We start from the raw sequence: 12,826 nt of genomic DNA, 5'->3' as shown, positions 1-12,826 counted from the left end.
AAATACAAATCTTTTTATCTTTTATCTATAATTATATTGACAACATTAATAACACTGTGTGACATGAATTTTAGATTACAATCTAGACAAGGTAATACTTATAGATTTTTTGTCGTCGAAAACAAGCCCGTTAATGAAATTGCTGTATCATGTCACATATTTAAGACAATTGGACTTAAAGATATAAAAAAATGGCCGTTTTTGATATTTTTAAGCCAATATAGTTAGAAAAATGTCATAAAGCAATTTTATTTACAGATTTGTTTTCAACGATTAATTCACGTACCTAATATTTTATGTAAAATTTACAGTTATGAGTTAAAAGAAAGAATGATGATAATGGTTCACTTATGTTTATAATCACAATTCGTCGATTATGAATCTATAACTAAAATTATCAATATAACATATAATATGTCAAATATAAACAATCATTGTTTCACAAATAAGATGGCGAAAAAGTAATGTAGCATTTATATGTATTTTGAATTCAATAATGCTATTAGATTAAAATCAAGTTTATCATACATTGTTTAAACAATCATTGTTTAAACAAATTATATTTGACAATTTTGACTATAATATATCCATATGTCCATAACTGACGATCAGAAATCGTTATGTGCAGGTGAGTATTTAAATTTTGTAAACAGACCATTTTTGTCTTTCTTTTAACTATAATTGTAAATTTTAAATTGCATAAAGCAACTAATACAATATGTGAGTTTTATAGATTTTAAATTGCTGAAAATAAATCTGTAAATGAAATTGCTCTAGCACATTTTTGAACTATTTTTAGCTCAAAAGTACCCAAAAGTGCCATTTTTGACAACTTTAAATTTAATTTTCTCAAATATGTGACGTCATATAGCAATTTCATTTGCGGATTCGTCTTCAGTGACAAAAAAATCTATAAGAATTATCTTGTCTAGTTTATAGTCTAAAAAAAAGTACAAATTTATGACAATGTAATTATATAGAATATTCTCTCTCTTTCTCATTCTATGCAACAGGTGAGAAAAAAATTTAAAGAGTGATTCTACCTAATCATATAAGACTAAAATCAAGAATAATGAAATTGTGATTAAATCATATTATAGTAATAATTCATTACCTAATAATTCATTACCTTTTCCCAAACGCTTTCTCTTTGCGTCTAAAAATTTCTCGTCCGATTTCTCCCTTTTCTTCTTGTCCTTCTTGAGATCTTCTGCGAATATTCTCGGGGGCGGTGGTGGACTGGGATTAGATATCTGCGGCGGAGGTGGTGCTTCCAAACTCGCAGAACGCTTATCCGCTGAGAGATTTTCGTCTTCCGCCTTATTATCATCCATCTCCTCCGCTTGCTTCTCCTTCGTTTTTTTGGATGATTCTAATGGCGATGAAGTAAATTAGAGTTTAATTTACGTATATTTTCTATGAATAACATATTGTTGTAAAGAATACCTACGTATGTATGTACGTATAAATGACGTATACAGAAAAAGGAGTATTCTTGTTTTGAGAATATATTTTCAAAATGTTAAATATTATAATGAGATTATATAGCGCGAGGTGAAGACGTAAAATTTGTTTGAAGAAATTGTATAGGTTCATCAAGAAAAATATATTCTGGTTATTTAATAATAATTTTCCTGAGTCTTGAGAGGAAAAAAATATCGAACAGAAAATAATATTTTTAAATAAAGAATGACAATTGTTTAATACTATTATTATCAATTATTAAACATTTATTGTGCTCTTTAAATGACTATTATTATATTAAATAATATTTAATATTTGCTAAATTTAAGATTATCAAATTCTTTAAAAAAGAAAATAATTTTCATAAATTGAAACAAAAGAATAACAATATCTCAAGAATTTAAATTTGTTAATTATTATTATTATCAAAACAATCATATTGTGTTCTTGAAATGACTATTACAATATTGAAATAAAAATATAATATTGAAGCTTAAGATTATCAAATTTTTTAAAGAAACTACAACTAATTAAGGATCATTTATGCCATTTATGGTAATAGTTAGATCTTGATACTTGTGTAATATCTTGTATGATTTTATATACATTTTCAAGTTTTCCAAACTGCGCATAAATTTATATTCTCATATTATTCTATAAAGAATAACTCATATTATTCTCATATTATTCTCATATTATTCTATAAAGAAGATAAAATTAGATACATATAAGCAAGATTATCATTATCATTAGATTATCATAAGAATTTTAATTTTATGTTTGTATATAAAACAGATTATTAAAAATATATATTAGTTTTAATTTGATGATGATTGATACTGTTTTCATTTGTGTACCTGTGATTAATAACTCTTCGGATTCTGGTGGCGGAGTAGTGCACAATTCCATTTCCTCAGTGCCACCGGCAATACCGGTGTCAGGATAAGTCCACTGTAATGTCCCAGTGGATGTATTGTGATAGTAATACCGCTTATGTGACCTAGAAAAATCCCCCGACCAAAATGGAACACATGAGACATCAGTGATAGAGATGCTTATTTTCTATTGTAATTCTCTATGTTACATTCAATATACGTTTAAATAATTTTTTCGTGGCGAAACGTTTGTCGCAGTGTACTCGCGTCACCGGTTTCTTAAACGGAAGCAAAAATTAATAAAACATAATCTAGTAATCACTCCTACCTGCAATGTCGTGTCTCGTTTTTACTCGACGAAGGCCTTTTATTACAGGAGAGATGGGAGATGTAATTATCAAAGTGTAATTATCAAAGTGTTCTCTCATGAGGAACATTAATGCGAGATTACAGCAAAGTGAAGGAGAAGTGAGGTATCGTGATTGAAGCGCAGGGGAAATAATGATGAAAATCAAATCCTAATAATATCTGGTTTATTTGCGATCAGCATGTTTCCAAGGATTTACCAGATATTTTGATAAATATAATAAATAGGATAATACTTACATTTTTAATCGTCGTTCGTTATCGAATAGACAAAATTGTAATACCAGTTTTTTTTATACACTTCGATGAGTGTGTATATACGTAAAGATAATATAGTGCCTTTTTATTTTGTATTTTATTAAAAAAATTGAATATATCTAATAAGGTAAATGTATAATCTTATAAAACTGTACAATATTTGTTTGCTGTGATAGATAGCATAAAATTAATCTTTATATGTGTATAAATATTTACATAAAATTTTCTCACTTGACAATTCTTTCATAAAAAAATTAATTTTTTATTTTAAATAATTATATTACTATCATCGACGTATTAAATATTAAAATATTTTTATAATTGTTCACCAAAACGATACATTTTTTGCTATGTTTTATACATTATTATTATTATTATAACGCGAATTAATCTTGTTGTGATCAAAGAATATTAAAAAATTAGAGTTCTTTCACTTTTTGCGTCACGTCTTCTTGTCTTACTCTGACCTTGCACTTCTCTCATAACTTATAACGCACAAACATATCCGTAATCCAAGTAACGTACTTGTTACTAGATATCGCGCTTGCAGCATTTACATTAAAAATGTTATATCACTTAGCACGTATTAATTATCACATTGGGAATATCACAAGACCAAAGGCTCAATTTAGCACTAAAAGAATACGTTATTTACGCACTTTGCGACCGTGTTCTTTTGCGAGTTTTGCACCTTCACTTAAGCTACGAAAAAACTATTGCATACGAAATAATAAATTGTGTCAACTGCATCATGGCTCTAAATTAAAAAAAAAATGTATCTATGGATATAAGACCATTGTATATAATCATTGTATACAATGAAACGCTGATTATTTATCGTGAATATTATACTACATTAATATTTATGACCTATTTTAATTTGAGTCAATTTGTAGAAAAATATAAATTATGTAAAAGTAATAAATTTATAAAATATATTTAAATGTATATCAGTTACTGAAAATGCTAAAAATTTATTTAGCATATACGTACAAAACTGTCATAAATATTAAACTGTTCTTTTTTTAAATTAGTACTAGATCTATTGACTAATTTGCACCTATATAAATTCTTGCTAAAAATAAATGAACTTTCTTAACGATGGATGAAATCATGTAGCAATACATAGCAATTGTACATGTATGTGAGAGTTTGTACAAATATATTTATATATACAAATATATAAATATATTCACATCGTACAAATTGATGATACATTTAAAGCCATTGAACATAGATATATTCTCCCCCCCCCCTCCCCCTCCTATATGAGGTACCTATATTTATATCGAAAAGTGCAAATTGCATATGGAATACTGTACCTATCCCATTGACATAGCCAACCAGCTGGTGCCGCATCTTGCTCTAATCTTTCCAATTCATGATTTGTATTAGTTAGCCACTTTTGAAAGTAACTGTCCTCTAAGCTACCTGCTGTCCATGCTGTAGACAATGTCTATAATAAATACATCAATTTATATTAATAAAATTCACAGTAATTGTCACTTCAAAGATATTATAATAAAAAAAAAAAAATAATAATAATACATATAAAAATGAGTACTAACTTGTAGTTGAATTTGCATAGTTTGAACAGCTGAGACACTTTCCCTCCCTTCGGAAAGAAATTTCAATTTCTCCGTTATAATCTGTGACAAGTCATTCATCTCCTCATTGGCCTTTTCCTCGACAACACTCGATTCTATTTTGTGTTCCGCAGATATTTCTGAGTCGCACGATTCGTTCTTTGTACTAAGCTTTTCTTCAGTCTTAATATTAACGCACTGTTCTATCTCCTTATGCGATTCATCGCATTCGTTCTGGCTTTCTGCACCCAATTGATTATTCACTTCCGCGTCGTCATCTTCAACATCTTTACGCGAAGTTTCACTGCTCACAAGATCGCTGCTATTATCATCTCGAGTTGTATTTTCGAGATTTGTATTATTATTTTGTTTAACTTTAGTGGATGTTACTGAAATAAAGAAAATTATTTTTTTATTTACATAAATAGATACTGTAGTTCAAAAGTGTGGAAACACTTGTGATTCTCTCGCATCTCACAAAAAGTAAACATTTCTTTGAAAAAAAATTATAAAAGTTTTTAAATTTACATTTTAAAAGCAACATTTAAAAAGCAATGATAAAATTTTTAATCTGTTTTAATTTTTCTACCTTTTTGTTTCTAAATTGCATAAAATCAAAAATTGATATTTTTTTCAATATCTGTTTTATTTTGAAGCACGATAGCTTGATAAGACATTACCGGATAAAATTTAACATACAAGTATTTTTTAAAGTAAATATTTTTCAAGCTTTAAGATGATTTTTTAATGGTACAATGATTTATCGCAATAATTGAATCTTTTGTTTAAAAACTTATTTTTTATAAAATAAATTTTTTAACTACGAAACTAGAGAATTTATAAAAAAAGAAAAAAAACTTGTTTATAATATGCTTGACTTGTACAAATTTTTTAAAAATGCATTAAAAACTTCTTGTACTTAACTCTTCATGAAATAAGAAAAAAAATCACGTTTCCCAACTTTTGGCCAGCAGTGTATAATTTTCAAAACAAATAAAAAAATTTCATACACAATATTTTTAAGCTTTATGTTCACCATGATGCTAGAAATCGATCCGAGAACTCGGACAGAGACAAGCATTGACCAATCGCATTAATAAATTGACCGAATAGTTCAAATGCGATTGATCAGTTCTCTCTGTCTGAAATCTCAAACCGATTTCTAACGTCGTGGACACACGACTTAAAAAACATAATAATTTTTGTTAATCAGTAAAATAAAATTAGATAAAAATATAATTGATATAATTTGATACCATCAAATGCTATCCGCTTTTTTCTTTGAAAGGCCTTGCCGCACACTTGCATATCCTCCAGAAATATATTTGTTTTGGATTTATCTTCGTCTGTTTTCGATTCCTTTTCCGTTTTTTCTTGATCGTTCTTCATTTCTTGTGTATCCTCGTTGCTGTCGTTGCACTGATCGGAAGCCTGTACAGTGCCAGTATTTTTCGCGGAAGAGTCGTGAGCATTTTTTAACGAGTTCGTTACACTTATGAATTCTTCACTCTGCGCAATCGGGAACAAAGGCTTTATCTCTTGTTTAGGTCTAACTTCCTCTTCTCCATCCGAATCATCGCCATAACCAGGTACTAAGGACACATTAAGATCTAACTTCGAAATCGTATTAAGTGCATTAATATCTTTCCTATTTTTATTTCCCATTAGGAACTCTTTTTCACTTTGAACTACGCTATTCTTGCTGTCGGATTCGGTTATTTTACACTCATCAAGTTGCTCGGGATGATTTGTAGAATTTGATATGTTAGTCGACTCAGATTTATATGAATGAAACAAGTTTTTGGTAGGTGATTGTATTCCCGTTGGACAAAAGGCAGGTCCAATCTCGCTGCTTTTCGCATACGGCGTAGGATTGGATTTTCCTGATTCAGATACAGGTACCGGTATTTTATTCTCATCCGAGGAATTATTTTCGTCCTCCGAATCACTTCCATCGCTACCGAAAGATGTTATCATCTCTATTCGTCTACAAAATTGAAATATAAGTTTTTATTACGTTAAAATAATATAACTAAGTAATTTCCTACAAAAAAACCAAACAAATCCATTTCTTTGTTAATAACGCTAAATTATTTTGTGTTAGTAATATCACATCATAAACAATTCTGGTACAAATTAAACATATGTAAGTAGTAAATATAACTATAATATAAATATAAATACATATAATATAAATATAACATTTTTGCAAAAACCAAACAAGGTTTAATTTAATATTTTTTAATGAGTACTCAAAATTTTAAACAAAGTCTTAAACTCTGCGCACAATAGATACAAATAAGATATAAAACATAAATGTGTCATGCAAGTCAGAACATTTATTATTTATTTATAGCATAATTTATTATTTATTTATAGCATTTATTAAGGAAATTAATTCTAATTCCTGTTCTTAATGCCTAATATTCTTTTATTGCAGGGCAGCAGGATCTAAGTTTTTGTTCTTGTACCTATTATGTGTTCGAAGGAAAATTACTGTATTTATATAAAAAGAAATATTAAAAATTTTTTAAGGATGTTGTTAAAGAACAATTTGTAAAATTTTGCAAATAAAAAGTAAAAAATTCTTTTTTCTTCACTTTTAGCATTATTGTAAAAAAAATAAATGTAAAATATTATAAGATAAATAAGTAGTAAATATAAAATTTTCGTAAAAACCAAACAAGTTCAGAAACTTTTTTTATAGTTTTCTTTTAAATCTTTAAAGTATTAATTAAAGCTTACAACTTTATTCTCATTATATCTATTATACTTTATTCTTATTATATCTATTATATGTCTGGAGAAAAATTACCATATTTACATAAAATAAACAATTTGAAGATAAAAAGCTCTTTGTTTGAAAATTTAATCTTTCGGACTTATTTGGTTTTTGTAGGAAACCCTTTAATTCTATTTGAAACTTTTAATGATAATTCTTTTTGTTATACCCATCGTCTGAATCGTCATCTTTCGCCGGAGACTCGTTCTTAATTTCTTGTTTGCTTTCTGAATTATGTTTCTTAGGAGTTTCATTATGCAAAAATCTGTTGCGATTTCTTGCTACCACTTCCTGTGGTATCATACCTTCCGGTATATTTGCCTGAGACTGGCGATCTATAATAAATATCAATATATCAATATCTTTTTTTTCAAAATATTGAAAAAAGTATATAAAACGACAATTACATGCGATGGACGAAAAGTCTACCCAATGTGGTCCCTGGGTGGGATATTTTGTTCCGGTTCCTGTTTCCGACTGTTTTTGTAATAAGCGTAATTCCTCTGGCATGTCCCATGTTACTTCATTAGTTTCAATATGCCAATAATAAGGATAACCGGTAGATTCGTCATAGCATTCTTGCCACACTGAAACATACACAGGAAAAAACATTAAAATCAAATTAAAATATATTTTATTTAAGGATCATTGTTTCATGTATAAGCAAGAAATTCTATTATCTAATGATAATCTTATATATCTAATCTTCTTTAAGGAATTTGATAATCTCGAATTTCATCAAAATATTATATTTCAATATTATAATAATCATATAATGAATACAATATTGTGTATGATAATAATAGTATTTAAAACATTCTAATTCTTGAAGACATCGTTATTTTTTATCCAATATTTATTCCTCTTAACTCATAAAAATTATTATCAAATAATAAGAATATATTTTCCTTCGTAATATTATACAAATTTGTTTCATGTGAGTAAGTTATGTATGTTTAATATAATCTCATTTCAATATTTAACATTTAAAAAATAAAGATATTCTAAAAACAATATTTCTTTTTTGTTTTATTTTCATAAAAGTTGTATGAAACACATTAGTCAAATTAAAACTAATATATTCTATGTAATAATTATTATTTCATATATTATAAGCTAAAAAGAAATAAAATATCTCCATTATATAAGAAACAATAATAATTTTATTTATATCTAATTTTTTTTTAATTTAATAATCTCAAATTTCAACAGAATATTTTTACATCAACATTATAAAATATCCAAAAAGTGTAGTATTGTTTTATAATAATAGTATTAATAAATTTTTGATTTGAAGATTTATTTTTCTTGTTTGACATTTTCTTCCTCTCAATTGATGAAAATTATTATAGAATAATGAGAATATAATTTTTCTTGATAAAACTATAAAAAATTTCTTTATGTAATCAAGTTACATTTGTTTAATGCTAATCTCATTTCAATACTTCACATTATTAAAATAAAGATATTTCAAAATAAGAAGTTTTTTCTGTGTATAAATATTTAAATACTCATAATATATGCATTCTAATGTTTAAAATTCATTTAAAATCCTTACTTGTTTGTTGGTTAGTATGATGTACAGATCTTGGAACTGCTTTAGCCGTTAAACTAGAATCAGGAGCAACGTTCGGTACAGGTTGCTCAGGGGCAATGAGTTGAATTTCCTATAAGAAACATATAAAAGTAAAATTTTCTTACATAGAAAACATATCATGCATTACCTTAAGGAAATCATTGACTTGATCGTCCAACTTTTGCGTATCCTTCTTAGAATCCTCTGTGTCACTGTCAGAATTATATTGGCACAACATATTGGCCAATGGGTTATTGGCCTCGCTCTGTGTGGATTGTACATTATTTATTGACTTGCACCTACCTGCAAAAATTTATAATACAAATAATATAAATAAGTGATAACACATTACGCATTAATTCTCAACGTGCATGTTTCAGCAACTATTAACTTTAGTAAAGTACTTTTGTAAAATAAAAAAAAATTGTTAGCATGTTGGGTGGCCAACTAAAAACAAACGTCGACATTTACTTTGCGCGCGTTCACCGTGATGACTGCCTTGCGGCTTGTTGAGCGTTAAGACTGGCCTTCTTTGACGTCTCTTCATAATACGAAAAATAACAATGTGAAGGCTAGATGCGATGGAGAACTTGGAACGCAGTACGCGCGCCTGGTCAACCTCGGTCCTTGCACGACAAATCCAAGTAGAAGTATGCACGCGCACATATCATTTGCATGTCATTTGAAATTATGACGATGCATTTCCTCGTACCGCGTAACAATTATATACGAAATTTCACAAACAAGTGTTGGATCATGAGCTAACCTAAAACGTCCATGCACTTGTAAACCAACTGTATTTTGGAGTATTTTGGAGGGGGTGGAAATTTACACTTTCATAATAGCAGAGAGAAGACAGAGCGACCATCCCGGCGTTTTACATGGAAGAAACCCCTTGTACGCTATCGCCAATACAATCCATTTTTGAAATTAGTACTACGTAGCACAACCATATTATGACACTGCCGATAAAAATAGTTCAAGTCTGTGCTAAACTCATATGGTAAGAATAGAGAACCTCTAAAAGAGATTCGCCAACTAGGGTCACATGACCAACTCTGTGATTGGCTGGCATCAATGTGCTAACTTATTGTAGAAAGCTCATAATAAGCTGAAATTGGCCAATCATAATCGATTATTCTTCTATAAGTCATCTACAATTGGCCAATTTCTTACAGTACGGCTATTTATAAACCAACCTTCATGCAATCAGTTTAACTAAAGGCCCTCGCATATGAAATGCATAACAGAGCATAAGCGTAGCATAAGGCTTCTGGACCAATGGGAATCTTATGTAAATCAATATGGCGACTTTATGCTGGATGCTCATTGGTCCATCGATTTTATGTTGTGCTTATGTTAGAAAGCCCTTAAAAAATTCTTATTAAAAAGAACAGACTTGTACTATCATTCATAAGCTTAGGTTAGGTTAGGTTAGGTTATGTTAACCACGGTTTAGCTACGCGCCTGTTTTGACGCGAACGTTATGCGCGATTCCGATTCTCCGGACGAGGAGAAACGGTCTCTCCTCGTCGACGTCCTGTCATAATGCTACAATTGACTAAACTTGTGCCTAAAATTATCCGTGGATTCGTGCAATGTGCGTGCGTGACGTACTGCATGTACGAGTACGTGGGCGACATCGTCGTGGTAAGAACTCAATTTATTGCACACATGCTTTTTTCTCTTTACCACTGTTTGGATACAGAGATTCGACAGGTTTTTTCACGAAGAAGATAATTTCCACCTTTTATTTATCTTGAAAAACAAATCACGTTATGAGTCTCTCAGAAGATAAGGATACATAGAGCGAGATATAATCTTTTTACATTAGAATTCTTATCTGTAAACGCGAAATTTGATAGCATTACGTCATGTCAAACATCCAGTAGCGAGATTCTGCAACTATTAACAATAAGTTCATTATCATTGTAACGTCGTTCCGCAGTTCTTTTACTACATGTTATATCTGCGTAACAACATTACAACAAGATTGTAAACTTAAAAAAGATACACAACAGATCTGCAGTAATGTTTATGTTTTTATATGACGATTACTGATATAATTACAGTGCAGTGGTCCATCCATGGAGCCTACGTTGTATACCAACGATGTATTGCTTCTAGAACGAATATCAGTTAGATTACAAAGACTCGAGAAGGGGGACATTGTCATTTCCAAGTGTCCTAACAATCCACAGCAGAATATATGCAAGCGAATTGTAGGCTTGCCTGGCGACAAAATAAGAAATGATTTCACTGTAACAACGGTAAATTGCCAGAATATGTTTTGATAATTCTTTGTCTATGAACAAATCATTTTACATTTATCCTATTCCTTTTATTAATCTGGTTTACAAATTGCAAAACACAGGGTTGGCTAAGTTAACTATATATATACATATATATGTATATGTATATATATATATATATATGTTTTTAACTAAATTAAATTAAGATAAAGTTAGTATCTAATGAAATTAATTACGTTAAGTTACATAAACAAAAGTTAATTCATTTAAAATTTATGATATATTAAATTAAAGATTTATGATTAATATTTTTGAAAAGTATTATTTATATTAATTTAGAATGTTGCATTTTTTTAAAGTAATACAACTTTACATACCAATTATAATATGGATCATCAAAAATATTGAAAATTTTATTTGTAAATTAAGTTTGATAACAAAGAAATATTTTTTTATATGAAAATGTATTTTTTCTATGTTTTTATTTTTACTTCTTTCTTTTTTATATAGATCTCTTTTAAATTTTAAACTTAGAAAAGAAATGTGATAAGTTTATTTGTTTTAGTAATGAAGAATCAAAGTTAAAAATTAATTCATTTGAAATTAACTAAGTTAAATTAAAAATTATCAACTTTTTCACTTTATTGTTCAAATTTTTTAGTTATTACCTAACCCTGATAGAAAAACATTGATAGACTATACCAATTAACCTATCAAGTTTTAGGGGACCTATTTAGTTTCCTCAAATTTCAGTGATTTAAAACAGAAAAGCATGTAGGAGTTTTCTGAAATTTAATAGATTAATTGCATTTTCTGCAGATACCTTATGGACATGTTTGGCTGGAAGGCGATAACAGAAATAATTCTACAGACTCACGGATGTATGGACCAGTACCTCAAGGATTGTTACGTGGACGAGCTTTATGTAAAATACTTCCGTTGAGAGATATGACTATGTTCACCACCAAATGTGCTACCTAAATTATTTTTTACATAAAATAGATATTTAAGATTGTAAAAATGTTCACTTAACTATGCTTTAGTTAGATTTAATTTAAGAAAATAAAAATTTTTGTATATATGTATATATGCAAATTTAAATATGCATTAAATATTTATATGCATATATATATATATGTATGTTTACATATACTAGATTTATATTTTCTTTTAGAAACATGTCCACACTTGTCGATGTTGATTATTTTGTTCTTCTGAATCTCTTATATTGTGTACATAAATACAAAATATTATAATTTTAGAGTTGTGGTGTAAATTTCAAGATTATGTATTATATATTTTATTTATGTATTGTTATGTAAGGATTACACGAATCTTTTATATAGACAATATAAGTTTGATAATAACATAACAAAAAAAGTAAGTTATAAAATTATTAATATGATTTTTGACTAATAAAGTAAACAAGATATTAAAAATAAATGGAATATAATTTTTACTATTTCAGATTTGAATTTTTTTCATCTACATGTTATATTGTTTATACAGATGACAGGTAAAACAAATTTTTAATTTACATTTTATATACGTAATGTAAATTATTTATATTTTACGTGTAAACATTCAATTCCGATTAATTTGTAAAATAATAAAAATTGTTACTCTATAAATAAGTAATTGTAAAATTTTGGGTGCTCCGTATGATC

The 12,826-nt window shown here is 28.2% G+C and overlaps 3 protein-coding genes across 7 annotated transcripts in view; 2 read left to right on the top strand and 1 right to left on the bottom strand.

Moving 5' to 3' along the window:
- LOC113004787 overlaps positions 1-7,146 on the top strand; it is a 204,049-nt gene extending 196,903 nt beyond the window's left edge. Inside the window, exon 4 of the transcript XR_005574759.1 lies at positions 6,990-7,146. The gene's annotated coding sequence lies outside the window, so the exon portion shown is untranslated. The remainder of the gene's footprint in view (positions 1-6,989) is intronic.
- LOC105208124 (formin-binding protein 4) overlaps positions 1-9,885 on the bottom strand; it is a 14,503-nt gene extending 4,618 nt beyond the window's left edge. For 2 of the 5 annotated variants that reach the window (XR_005574756.1, XM_039449108.1), the window contains exons 1-10: positions 9,379-9,885; positions 9,056-9,210; positions 8,890-8,998; positions 7,739-7,918; positions 7,501-7,666; positions 5,806-6,536; positions 4,532-4,938; positions 4,286-4,419; positions 2,322-2,464; positions 1,115-1,372 (exon numbers count right to left, since the gene is read on the bottom strand). Coding sequence is in view for 4 of the 5 variants with exons in the window: in XM_039449108.1 (XP_039305042.1) it covers positions 1,115-1,372; positions 2,322-2,464; positions 4,286-4,419; positions 4,532-4,938; positions 5,806-6,536; positions 7,501-7,666; positions 7,739-7,918; positions 8,890-8,998; positions 9,056-9,210; positions 9,379-9,454 (2,359 nt within the window). In the remaining variant the exon portion in view is untranslated. The remainder of the gene's footprint in view (positions 1-1,114; positions 1,373-2,321; positions 2,465-4,285; positions 4,420-4,531; positions 4,939-5,805; positions 6,537-7,500; positions 7,667-7,738; positions 7,919-8,889; positions 8,999-9,055; positions 9,211-9,378) is intronic. The other 3 variants (XM_039449109.1, XM_039449110.1, XM_039449111.1) reach the window with 3 other exon arrangements.
- A 440-nt stretch (positions 9,886-10,325) lies between these two features.
- LOC105208051 (mitochondrial inner membrane protease subunit 1) lies at positions 10,326-12,602 on the top strand. Its single transcript, XM_011177804.3, has 3 exons — positions 10,326-10,557; positions 10,980-11,177; positions 11,979-12,602. The coding sequence occupies exons 1-3, from the start codon at positions 10,456-10,458 to the stop codon at positions 12,138-12,140; spliced, it is 462 nt and encodes a 153-aa protein (XP_011176106.2). The 5' UTR covers positions 10,326-10,455; the 3' UTR covers positions 12,141-12,602.
- The last annotated feature ends 224 nt before the right edge of the window (positions 12,603-12,826 follow it).

The sequence above is a fragment of the Solenopsis invicta genome, chromosome 5, assembly GCF_016802725.1.
Source record: "Solenopsis invicta isolate M01_SB chromosome 5, UNIL_Sinv_3.0, whole genome shotgun sequence".
Classification (NCBI taxonomy): Eukaryota; Metazoa; Arthropoda; class Insecta; order Hymenoptera; family Formicidae; genus Solenopsis; species Solenopsis invicta.
The sequence above is the reverse complement of the archived record's forward strand: the minus strand, read 5'-3'. Positions and strand labels throughout refer to the sequence as shown.